This window comes from Lepidochelys kempii, chromosome 3, assembly GCF_965140285.1.
Source record: "Lepidochelys kempii isolate rLepKem1 chromosome 3, rLepKem1.hap1, whole genome shotgun sequence".
NCBI classification, from domain to species: Eukaryota; Metazoa; Chordata; order Testudines; family Cheloniidae; genus Lepidochelys; species Lepidochelys kempii.
In genome coordinates, this window is record NC_136382.1 from 131,919,458 (window position 1) to 131,932,580 (window position 13,123).

The following is a 13,123-nucleotide window of genomic DNA, read 5'->3' on the forward strand; positions in this document are numbered from 1 at the left end:
CAGAACATCTGGGGGGGGGGGGGGGGTAGGAAAAAACAAGAGGAAATAGGCTACCTTGCATAATGACTTAGCCACTCCCAGTCTCTATTTAAGCCTAAATTAATAGTATCCAATTTGCAAATGAATTCCAATTCAGCAGTTTCTCGCTGGAGTCTGGATTTGAATTTTTTTTTGTTTTAAGATAGCGACCTTCATGTCTGTGATTGCGTGACCAGATAGATTGAAGTGTTCTCCGACTGGTTTATGAATGTTATAATTCTTGACATCTGATTTGTGTCCATTTATTCTTTTACGTAGAGACTGTCCATTTTGACCAATGTACATGGCAGAGGGGCATTGCTGGCACATGATGGCATATATCACATTGGTGGATGTGCAGGTATACGAGCCTCTGATAGTGTGGCTGATGTTATTAGGCCCTGTGATGGTGTCCCCTGAATAGATATGTGGGCACAATTGGCAACGGGCTTTGTTGCAAGGATAAGTTCCTGGGTTAGTGGTTCTGTTGTATGGTATGTGGTTGTTGGTGAGTATTTGCTTCAGGTTGCGGGGCTGTCTGTAGGCAAGGACTGGCCTGTCTCCCAAGATTTGTGAGAGTGTTGGGTCATCCTTTAGGATAGGTTGTAGATCCTTAATAATGCGTTGGAGGGGTATTAGTTGGGGGCTGAAGGTGACGGCTAGTGGCGTTCTGTTATTTTCTTTGTTAGCCTGTCCTGTAGTAGGTAACTTCTGGGAACTCTTCTGCAGGTGGGTATTGTAGTTGTAAGAATGCTTGACAGAGATCTTGTAGGTGTTTGTCTCTGTCTGAGGGGTTGGAGCAAATGCGGTTGTTAGCCGTGACATTATCGGGGATAGTGTTCCTGACGGCTTGTAGTCCATCTTTGTGTGGAATGTTGGTGTAGAGGGCTTCTACATCCAAAGTGGCCAGGATGGTGTTACCTGGTGGCTGAACTTTGTGACTTTGTTAGGCCTGTCCTGTAGTAGGTGACTTCTGGGAAGTCTTCTGGCTTTATCAATCTGTTTCTTCACTTCTGCAGGTGGGTATTGTAGTTGTAAGAATGCTTGACAGAGATCTTGTAGGTGTTTGTCTCTGTCTGAGGGGTTGGAGCAAATGCGGTTGTATCGCAGAGCTTGGCTGTAGACGATGGATCGTGTGGTGTGGTCAGGGTGAAAGCTGGAGGCATGCAGGTAGGAATAGCGGTCAGTAGGTTTCCGGTATAGGGTGGTGTTTATGTGACCATTGTTTATTAGCACTGTAATGTCCAGGAAGTGGATCTCTTGTGTGGACTGGACCAGGCTGAGGTTGGTGGTGGGATGGAAATTGTTGAAATCATGGTGGAATTCCTCAAGGGCTTCTTTTCCATGGGTCCAGATGATGAAGATGTCATCAATATAGCGCAAGTAGAGTAGGGGCTTTAGGGGACGAGAGCTGAGGAAGCGTTGTTCTAAATCAGCCATAAAAATGTTGGCATACTGTGGGGCCACACGGGTACCCATAGCAGTGCCGCTGATCTGAAGGTATACATTGTCCCCAAATGTGAAATAGTTATGGGTAAGGACAAAGTCACAAAGTTCAGCCACCAGGTTAGCCGTGACGTTATCGGGGATAGTGTTCCTGACGGCTTGTAGTCCATCTTTGTGTGGAACGTTGGTGTAGAGGGCTTCTACATCCATAGTGGCCAGGATGGTGTTATCAGGAAGATCACCGATGGATTGAAGTTTCCTCAGGAAGTCAGTGGTGTCTCGAAGGTAGCTGGGAGTGCTGGTAGCGTAGGGCCTGAGGAGGGAATCTACATAGCCAGACAATCCTGCTGTCAGGGTGCCAATGCCTGAGATGATGGGGCGCCCAGGATTTCCAGGTTTATCCCAGGTCGGGGTTCCAGGGGTGTGTCTGTGCGGATTTGATCTTGTGCTTTTTCAGGAAGTTTCTTGAGCAAATGCTGTAGTTGCTTTTGGTAACTCTCAGTGGGATCATAGGGTAATGGCTTGTAGAAACTCGTGTTGGAGAGCTGCCGAGCAGCCTCTTGTTCATATTCCGACCTATTCATGATGACAACAGCACCTCCTTTGTCAGCCTTTTGGATTATGATGTCAGAGTTGTTTCTGAGGCTGTGGATGGCATTGCGTTCTGCACGGCTGAGGTTATGAGGTTATGTTGAGTATTTGTGCTTTGCTACTCAGGATGCAATGCTGTGAAAACTTGTCAGAACAAGTTTTGTAAAGTAAACATTTTAACGTTTTTCTTCCAGCCTTTGTCCAAATGGACCCCTCTTACGGTATGCATATGCCTCATGTACCCAAAATCAAAATCTTCTGAACAGCAACGTTCGTTGGTGTTATGTCTATGTCCTGCATGTCATGGTGACCCCCATGTCTAAGGGCACATGTAGATCAGATTGGCTTTGATCACCTCTGTTCCCACTTGCCACCTGTGGCAGCAAGACCAGGGTAGATTTGATTTAAATCACTAGTCAGGACGACTCGATTTAATCATGGATTTCTACATAAAAGTTCATTCTTGTTAGCTGTTACAACCTTAATACATATTCTTCACAACTCGGAGATAGATGTAGGTTTCGTGTTTAGAAGGTACACGGTATACGTTTTTAAAGTGATATATTTTGAAAACTTTTCAAATTAGTTTTACAGCTATATCAGAAAATGAATGATTGTTTGGTTATTTCATTTACCAAAGGTAATTGAAGCAGATATTTATGAAGTTCACCTCCCAATGACTATCTCCAATTCAACAGATTAATCATTAATATTTGGAGGATTTTCTTGCCATGCTGTATTAGGAGGAGAACATCACCAAATAGACATTTAAATTGTTTTATTTAACTAAAACAACAACGTTACGCATTCTGGATTTTTTTTCTTCAACAGCAAACATATTTTAACAAAACATATGAATTTTTGAATTTAAACATTCAAGTTTTTTTAAAATCAGGTTTGTTTTTGTTAATTGTTTTAAACTAAAATAGTTAAATAGTTTTTTAAAAAAACACAAACTTTTAAAAAACAACTACCATTTTTTGCTGTTAACAAGCATGTTATCTCTGGAGACACAAATCCACAGTTTGAGAACTGCAAAACTAAGCATCTCTGATGTTATCTTCTAGACTGAGTATTGAGTCTCATTGGGTGGGTAGATTATTTAGGTTAATCTTTCTATAGAGAAGTCCCTGGAACCCCATAAGATTGGGTCCCTAATCCATGAACTATTGGAACTCATTTACAAAACATTACATGAATATATTGTCTCATACTATAGAATTAGAATTTATAATCTCTATTCCATGATGAGATATCTTTGAGCTATAATGTATCTTAATTAAAACTATCTTTAGATAGGTTTTTTCCCTCAAAAAGCATTTTATCAAAAAAATTGATTTAAAAAAAATTCAATTTTTTTTTAATCATTGATTTTTATCCACCCTGAGCAAGACTTATCTCTGTGGCGTCTGCTGCACTCTGCATCATAGTGCCTTTTCTTCTAAACTGATAATTAAGGTAGTTAGTCTAGTTAGTTTTTAAAGTGATATTGCTCTGTATGCAGATCCTTCTCCATCAGAACCACTTCTTTGCAGATACTTAGTTAAAATTCTACGTGTTGGAGCAGTCCACAAGATTCTGAAAATGCTTCTCAAACTCCAAAAAGGGATGCTCTTCCCAGGGATACCCATCGTTCAGCATTCCTTGGGGTATGGATACTCCCATTACCTGTATCAAGAAAAGGGCATCAACCCTTTCAGCTCCTCTCAACACTCCAAACTTATTTCAGCACTGGCTGCATGCTTGGTGCCAAAGCTCTGTCTCACTTATGTTATACCAATAAAATAAAAACCAGCAGGATCTTATTAAAGGGGAAAAGGCAAAATGCCACATTTATTGTGAATACAGAAAGAATCATAGTAAGCAGTTAGTTATAGCTATAACCTTCCATTCAATTTCATATTTATTCACACATTCATTCATACACACACACACAAGTTCTGCAAGGTTGTTATCATAGATACCAGCCTTAGAGTTGCTCATGCCAAGCCACTGGCCAGGTAGCCTGGACACGAGGAGGGAGCAGGGCCTTGTCAGATGCACATCTGACGCTCCTGGAAGTTGGTTTGCAGAATCAGACCCCAAAGTTCTCATTTTCTAGAGTCCATTTTTATAGGAATTTCTTCCTATGCCAGTCTATGGGAATTGCTTCATCATGCTGTTGCTGAATCAATCAGCAGATGGCACATTCCTGATGGCTCTGTGCTGCAAGATGTTATCTTATTCTTCGGCTCTCCCATCCTTGAGGCTGTTGGGTGGATTCCAGTCTGCCCTCCGGGGGTCCTCTGGTTGTTTCCACTTGATGCCTTCTTCAGCCAATTGACACTGGATTCTTAGGCTGGCACCTCCCTGATCATTCATTTATTATCCACACCAAGCAGCCATCATGTACATCCTTTATCTCTGTTTTAATCATAGTTGTTAAGAAAGCGAGATGAATACAACAAAAGGGCGGGGAGTCTCTGTGTGCAGTTTCTGTTGTTACAAAGTATCGCTTTGAGTCTCTCTCTTGTGTGAATAGTTGTTACAAAGTATTGCTTTGAGAACAGACTCTGCCTTAGGATGTACTAACACAATTAGCAGCTTGCAAGTTTCACACAGAGAGGGTGAGAAACAGTAAAAATAAGAGACCAAAAACCAAGAGACCTCTTAATTAGTAATACCCTGGAATTTAAACTATAGGAAATCAAATTCATTTGTGATTTTAATACAAAACTTCTTTAATGTGATCCAATATAACACTTACACCACATCAAGGCAGGGCACATCTGAGCTGCTTTCTAAGGATGGCTCTACTAGCAGTCCTGTTTCCCAGAGAGAACAAAAAAACGAAACAAAGTCATGGGTTTCTGATTCTTGTTAAGTGACCCGAAAAGTCTAATCTCTTCAGACTGCCTAGTGTGAGCAGACTCTTTGCTCCACCCAGCTCCAAGCAAAATCAGGTCCACTCCCACACCAAAACTCATTACTGACAATGACTCCCCGTTGTCATCAAGACCCTTGGTACCAAACCCAACACTGATACAAAAATCTTCAGCAGTACCAGCAGATAGTTCAGCTACAGTCCTTGAGACACCAGCACCAGCTTGGTTACCAAGCACTGACCTTCCCAGTAACAAAAAGAATCAAGCCTTCAACACCAGTATTCTCTGTCTCATTAGAGAGAGGTCATAACCATCTGTAGGACAAATATACTCTTCTTCCTCTTCTCCCACCCCTTCTTTCCCGATAGCATCAAGCAAAGACCTTTCTCCAGATGTTCAGATCTCCCTCCTCAACCTGTTCCTTGGCAAACTTCACCTTTGAGCCTCAACACCTACCCAGCTCTATCCATTTGGCTTACCACTTTATTGGGCATTCTGGCACTGCTCTAGGAGCTACTCACACCCTTCCTGCAAATGACCTAGATCACCTTCTCCAGTTTCCCTTACTAGGCCAGTCAGCAAAGCAGGTCTCCAGAGGGAATGAGGGTTGGAGCAATGTGAGGAGGACGCAGAGGAGTAGGAGGAAGATAAGATGAAAATACTCGCTTTAATGTGATGAATGTTGTTACTGTTTAAGTCCCTATGGGAGAGGAGATGATAACATTTATTCTCCTCCTCGTTCTTGCAACCTCTACTGCTCTGATTTTGAAGTCACTTGTTAGTTTGATTCTGTTCTCATGTATATTTGCTGCTTCTCCAGTGGAAGTGTTTACTTGGCACGGGTTAAAATCTCTGGAAGCCACTGAAGATTTGTTTGTCAGAGCACCCATTGATGCAGCTGAATTAGCATTGGCATGGATAGTAACTCTGGGAAATAATTTGCTGCTGAAGTAACTCTGGGAAGTAATTTGCTCTGTGTGTTGGAGTTTGCTACACTGATGCATGCAGAAACTTGTGACAAACAGTTTGGTAGACTAAAACTTGACAACCACTGTCCTGTAATAGTTAGAGCTGTTTGCAGTGCCTCATAACAGTTTCAGAATATTTTCTGATCTTTATACTTTTTAAAATTAAATTATTAAAATAAAACAGGTCCAAAAAATCCCAATATACACTTGTTTTCATTTTTTTTTCTGATTGAATTTTTTCCTATTGCTCACCAAATCTCTTGTAATCAGTTATAAATTTAGTATGTGTCAATGTCAGCATGTCAGTCTATATTTATGGTATGTAAATTGGTTGATTACTTAAAAGCAAAATTGCTTAGTTGTACTTGGTTTATATTGTATGAATGGCATAACAAGTTAGGGGCTCAGAGTTAACCTGTGGATAAAATGGGAAGGTTAGAATTAATGCTTCGTATTAATAATGTAAAAGAAAAATGGGAATATTTTGATATATTTTTTCTCCATATTTTCTGTTTCCCCGCTGGTATTTGAGTCACACTAGCAGCGGTGTACATAGCCATCACAGCTCTAAATAAGACATTTCCAGCCTCCAGGCCCTCTTCCGCTCAAACAGGTTCCTAGCTACGTCTCACAGAAGCTTATGCACCTCCTATTCCATCTGCTCTGGCCTTCCAGTACATTCCTGCTTTGCTGACAAGAACTGGAGTAAAAGATTCCCCATTCACTTTCCTTCTAGATCTGTGGAAGGACTCCCCCTGCTATTTGTTGGCCTTTGGATAGTTCTCAAGAAGCGTTAGCCAGATCCAGTTGTATTACCCCAGCTCTATGGAAATGTCCCAAGAAAAAGTTCCTTCCCTAGCTCATAAGTGCACACTACTTCCCTACTGCTTAGTTCTGTCTCAGGATCACAGGGAGGGGAGGAACACCACCTCTGCCACTGCTCTCTTACTTTCTTTTGCTCCTTTGTGATCTTGACATTGTGCATAATTTAAAAAAAATTAATATAGAAATTCAGAAATTATATGATTTATACCAATGAAAAATAGTGAAAAAGCAGCAGCCAGCTGAACTAAGACATCAGCAGCGCCGTTTTTGTTATGTTCCCTTTAAACACCCTCTGGGGAATTGTGTACATGTGGGTTCCCAGAGTACTGTACCAGTGTGATAATGTCTCATGCTTGTCTGGTTCACGTGCAGGCACTGACAGAAGCACAAAGAAAACACTGAAAATGTGAAAGACACTACAATCTTTTAGATAATGTAATATGAGGTGCTATTTGTAACACTAGTATGTGTTTTAAAAAAATGAGATAAAAAGGTAGATTGTAAGTAGAGTGTCCCTTTAGTCTTGAAATTAAAAGAAAATTGCTAAGTCTGTATTTTGCATGTGGTGGTATATCTGTCTCTTTAATGCCTATAATTGTGCTCCCTTCATATTATTATACATAAAGTCACAAGCTAATTATAGAATCTAATGTTTTTTAATGTTCACTGTTTTTTGTCTTTCCAAGCATCTAATGGTCCAGCTGGCATACGGACAGCAATAGTACGTCAGCATGGAATTATTCTGAAGGTTGTTTATCCTCAAGTGGACAGTAACCTCCGTAGCATTGTGGCTGAACAGTTGGTGGCTCTGCTAGATTGCTTTCTAGATGGCTTTGTTTCTCAGCTTAAATCTGTGGACCGGCCTGCTGATCAAGATAGATACAATAATCTGGAAATGGAATATGTTCAGAAAAGATCGGAACTTTTGTCTCCTCTTCGTAAGTGCTGATCTCTTTTCTTTAGTCTAAGGATTAACCATTCATCTAGGAAACAATGCATGGAATGTTTGGATCCAAGCAAATACAGAAAGTTTAAAAAAAAAAAAAAAAAAGTTCCATATCAAGAGTAAAATGCCATTTCTGTGCAGCATATTAGTTGTTGGTTTGTTTGTACTATTTATGGGAAATTAGATGTAGAAATAGATTGAAGAAAATTGAATTCTTATTGTAATGATCCTAAATCAAACCTATGTAGCAGACAGAAGTCTCCTTCCTGAATTGTAAATTCAGTGCATTCTTTCTAATTATTTATTGCATAGCCTGATGCCAGGAACTTGATGTGACTTGACAGTGTCGGATGAAAATAGCTTTAAAATATATTTCTAAGTAAGCCTACTTTGTTGCCACTAGCCATAAGTCTGTTTGAATATTTATCAAACATTTATCTAGCAGCATAAATATTATAATTGTATAATGGTAATTGTGTATGATTTTAATAATCATAGCTTAACTTGTCATTGAGGTAGCCAAAATATTTTGGGTTGAATAATGTCATCTTGGAAACAGTGCTCCCTTATAATAGGTAGCACAACATTTGGTAAGTTTATGAACCTGATGTTTTTTAAGGCTTAAAATGAATTAAATTAATAGAACAGTTGAATATTAAATCAGTCAGCTTTTAAAATTATCATCAGGGAAGTCTTTGAAAATTCTGTTCTAAGTAAAGAAATTGCATGTGTTAGTATTTTTATACTAACATACATATATTCTGGTAGCGTGTAAATATGTACAAGCTCTGTAGCATTGTATTCAGTTTAAAGCTTTAATTTCCTTAGCAGCACAGTGATGGCCCTCATTTTTCTTGACTTTCATTGTATCAAAATAGAAGTGACCAATAACGTATTGTGTATATTAATCTTGTAGTCCTTATAATTGTTCTGTACATCGACAAAATGTCTTGTCTTGTTACTTTCTCACTTGTGGTGATGCCTGATTATGAACTGTAAATATTTATGACAGCAAAGAATTTCAAATGTGAAAATGGGAGTGGTGTGCTTACTTTCAGAGGTAGCTGGGTGCCTAACAGGCCTTTGTGGCTCTGAAAATCTCCCTGGATTTATTGTGCTACTTACTGTATATATGATACGTTTATGCATGTTTACATAAGCACGCATATCAGTTGTGGTTTGAAAGCTCAAATGAATGCATACTTGATATACAGCTATTTTTCTATTGCAGAGATTTTGAATTATTTTTATTATTGTGGTCCAAGACAACATGCATCCTCTTACAGACAAAGACGAGTGTGTTTGATTGACTTGTTTCTTTTTTGGCTTCCCTAGTTTCCCTAGGACAGTACCAGCTGGCAGCTGCTTTAGCAGAGAAGTACTGTGACTTCGATATCTTGGTACAAATGTGTGAGCAGACTGATAATCAGGCCAGACTACAACGTTATATGACACAGTTTGCAGATCAGGTAACTTTTTTTCTCACTCATTTAGACATTTCTTCTGCATTAAAACGGGATATAAATCATTGCCAACAAAATACTGATGGTAATTTTAGGCTTTCAAAATCCAGTTAATAGACCTTTGATATCTTAGGTTTTTATATTTAAAAAATTCTTTTCCTGTTCTTTTGATTCTCCATTCTGAGTGGTACAAAAGTAAAAGTAATCTTGCTGAACAAAAAGATTGTATCTAGAAATGGGATTTTAACTTGTTTAGTATGTGGTGTCCCTCTTCAGATATCCTGTTAGCTTCAGGATATGAATTTAAATAGGAGATTCAGTAGTCAGTTTAGTTACTAACAATTTTTATCTCCTTTTTTCTATATTTTTAGTCATTTTCTTTTGAGTCACTTTGGCAATACAGTAAAATGTTTTAAATTGTTTGACTCACCTGTACTACATAACATATGTTCAATCCTAATCTATTTCTAAGTCTTGCAAGTATATGCACAAGGTAAAGTTACTTGTTGTGTTCTGGAAGTCTTCTGTCTTTGCAAGTGTGTGAGAGACTTCCACAATCATGCATCTAATTTAAAGTCTTATAGTAAGGTGATTCTTTACAGTGGTCTTATATATCACACCGAAAAGATACAAACAAAAGAATCCTTTTGTTTTTATTATAACTGTTGAGTTAGAAATAATTTGGTCAAAATATAGTAAAACGCTGTGTGTGGTAATCATAAGCAATGTGTACACAGTTTGTTGAAATTTGAGAATTAATAGATCACAGTCTTGAATGCATTTTATGGACAATGATTCTGCATGTGAGAATAATTCATAACAAGGGGCAAGTTCTCCACTCAGATCCCTATGGCAGACTTCCAAAGTAAAATTCTACTTTCCCTGCCTAATCAGTTTGCTTATTGATGGCAATGAACTTCCCAGAAGAACAAAGATGTAAGAACAAAGATGTAAGAACAAAGATGTAAGAACAAAGATGTAATCTGTAACAACTAAAGTTCATACTAAGGATGTTCCTACTGAGACAAAAATATTGAGCTGCTTATAGCTTAAAATATGTAGAGAGAATGGTGTAGATCCTCTTCCATAGACACTTATATTTTTGATCAAAACACTAGCTTTTTCACTGGGATTTTGTTAAACACTTTTCCCTCTGGTTTTGTTGAGCAGGTAAATCCATGTTCTAACCGCCTGTGGTCTGTATAGCATTTGTGTTGAAACTAAATTGGACACAAAAACTGACATCAGTTTTTAACATGTGTTCGTGCTCCTGTAATCTTTAGAATTTTTCAGATTTCCTGTTTCGTTGGTACTTAGAAAAAGGAAAGCGAGGAAAGCTGTTATCTCAGCCTATTGCTCAGCATGGACAGCTGGCTAGTTTCTTGCAAGCTCATGAGCATCTCAGCTGGTTACATGAAATCAATAGTCAAGATTTGGAAAAGGTAGGATTTCAGTTAATTTTATATGAGAAGTGTTTGTTTTAAAACTAACAATTTGTTGAATACACATACAAGTGTAAGGGTGTACTAGTCACAACTCTTTGATGTCACTAACTAATATTTTGGATCAAGGAAGCTTTTATTAGAATAACACCCTTCACACCTTCAATTAAGGTAAAAGCGGTCACAATTAATATTTCCTAACGCTGTCAATAAGTCTTCCAACAAAACCAGGGAAACCCTAAGTTGACATTCTTGATATTTTAAAAGGTGGTAAATCTTTTTTTAAATCATCCTTTCCAACTTTTTTATACATTGTAAAGAAACAAAAAAAGTCACTAGTCCAATTTTTAAAATTATTTACAAGTTACCTTTAAATGATGAGCATGAGTAATGTGCATATAGGTTTTGAAACTGGCTTCTTCTATATTCGGGTTGATTTCAGTGATCTTCGAAATTTTGATCTTTATTGCCCAGTTCGTTGACAAATTTTCCTCCCCCTACTTCTCACTGTTCTCTTCCTTGTCTCCTCCCACCCATTTTTCTTGATTCATGGGCCCACTTCCCTTCATCCACCCCCTGAGTAGAACTCCATGGTGCTAGTTTGTTTTCCCAGCCATTAACCAGAAACTATTAATTTCAACCCATGTGTACATTTCTTGTATAAAATATGGAATAACATATCCCCCACCCATGCATTGTAGAGCTGTAATATGAGTTTCAATGACTCTGTAAACCAAAGGAGCTAAAAATCGTCAATATATACTGAGTTAATAGAGATTTGTAGCAGTGGGAGTTAAATTACTTTGTTTTCCTCTGGGTAGAATATGAACATAACATGTTAATATTTTTTGGAAAATACAACTGACATCCTATTCACATGGACTGAAATTTTTCTTTTCAAAGGAATAGATGAGCAGGGAACCCAGAAAAGAACTGAAAGTGTTAGACTAATTTCTGAATTAATATATTTTCGTACCAGAATTTTTCCACTCCCATGTCTGACATACCAGATGTATAGGCAAGGATTCACTTTTTACCTCAGGATTGTACATAAATTTCAGTTTCTAGCTAAGTAAACATTCCTGAAGTAACAAGTGAATCAGTCTGCATGTCAGACTGCTCCTTTAAGCTCATTCTGATACGGTATTTGCGCTTATTTGAATAAAGTCAGTGCTTTAGTGTGTAAAGTAGCAATTCATCTGCTTACTTGATCCTTTAATCACGTGACAGTTTTTCTTGACTAGCAATGAAACACACATTTTAAATTGTTGAACATAGTATAGGAATAAAGATCTGTCTTATCTCTGTGGGCTGAAATGGGGTAGCTATAATTGTTGGATGCCAGGTAATTTTATTTTAGAAATTACTAAAAAATATTTAGAGAAACAAGAAAAAGGGTAGGCCAGCTCTTACTAATTATTTATCTTTCTGCCAACTCAGCCCACTGTTTAGTCAGAGTGTTTTATTTACATACCTTAGGGGAACACTGTGATCAAGACCAAGCAAAATAATCATAACTATTAACCATGGCTATTTTATTATTAAAGAAAGCATTAAACTAAACAACACAAATGATTCATTGACCACAAATAATAAACTGGTTACTTCTGTTTGTACTCTCTTCTGTATGTCTTTCTGTGGAGAGCTTTTAACAGCAATTACATCATCTCTGGCGGGGTGCTTTCCTCTTGATAAGTTGAGACGAAATTTGTGAATTCAGTTTTAGTATCTTATTAGATACTTAAAACTGTTTATGTATGTGACAGGGTTCCCGAGTGCAACCTGGACTGTGGGGCTGCTGAGTCCTCTGTCCCACCAATGTGGGCTGCCTCTTATACTGTGGTGCTGTTGGCAAGCTCCAAACCTCTGGCAGGTACTGTACTTGCACAGACATTCACAGGCAGGGACACACCCAACTGAGTTACATGCATGCTTCTCCCAGCCACTCATGAACCAACAATAGAGAGGCTCCAGCCAATTCCCCCCAGCTCCCTAGCCTTGCATCTCAGAACTGTACTGTCTCGCCCTGGTCAGAAGCCTGACCAGTGTAAGTTCATTACTCAGTCTGCCCCTCCTTCTATGTGGAGAGGACACACATTAGTCTTCATAAGCTGAGCTGAGTTTTCCCAGGCTCTTCAACCAAAACACACTGTTTTAGGTAAAATATAAAACAGATTTATTAACTACAGAAAGATAGATTTTAAGTGGTTATAAATAGTACGTATAGAGATCAAAGCTGGTTACCTAAGAAATAAAAGTAAATTCGCAATCTGAGTTCTATAGACTAGACAGAACTTGAATCAAGCAGTGTCTCACCCTGATAGATGGTACAAACAGGTCACAGATCTTCAGTACACAGGCTGAAACTCTCTTTCAGCCTGGGACCACTCTCCAGTTCAAAATCTTTATCTTCCAGATATGTTTCCAGGTGGTGAGTTGTGGGGGAAGTGAGGCCAAGTCATGATGTCACTTCCCCTCTTTATAGTTTCTTCCAGTTTGCTGGAAAGATCTTTTGCTATGACGTGGGTCAAGCAGTCTCCACTATATACGTGCACTCGCT

At 38.6% G+C, this 13,123-nt stretch overlaps 1 protein-coding gene across 3 annotated transcripts in view; it reads left to right on the plus strand.

Moving 5' to 3' along the window:
* NUP133 (nucleoporin 133) overlaps nt 1–13,123 on the plus strand; it is a 69,333-nt gene that overhangs the window by 41,138 nt on the left and 15,072 nt on the right. For all 3 annotated transcript variants that reach the window (XM_073338052.2, XM_073338054.2, XM_073338053.2), the window contains 3 exons: nt 7,399–7,650; nt 8,994–9,127; nt 10,405–10,563. In XM_073338052.2, the coding sequence (XP_073194153.1) occupies nt 7,399–7,650; nt 8,994–9,127; nt 10,405–10,563 (545 nt within the window). The remainder of the gene's footprint in view (nt 1–7,398; nt 7,651–8,993; nt 9,128–10,404; nt 10,564–13,123) is intronic.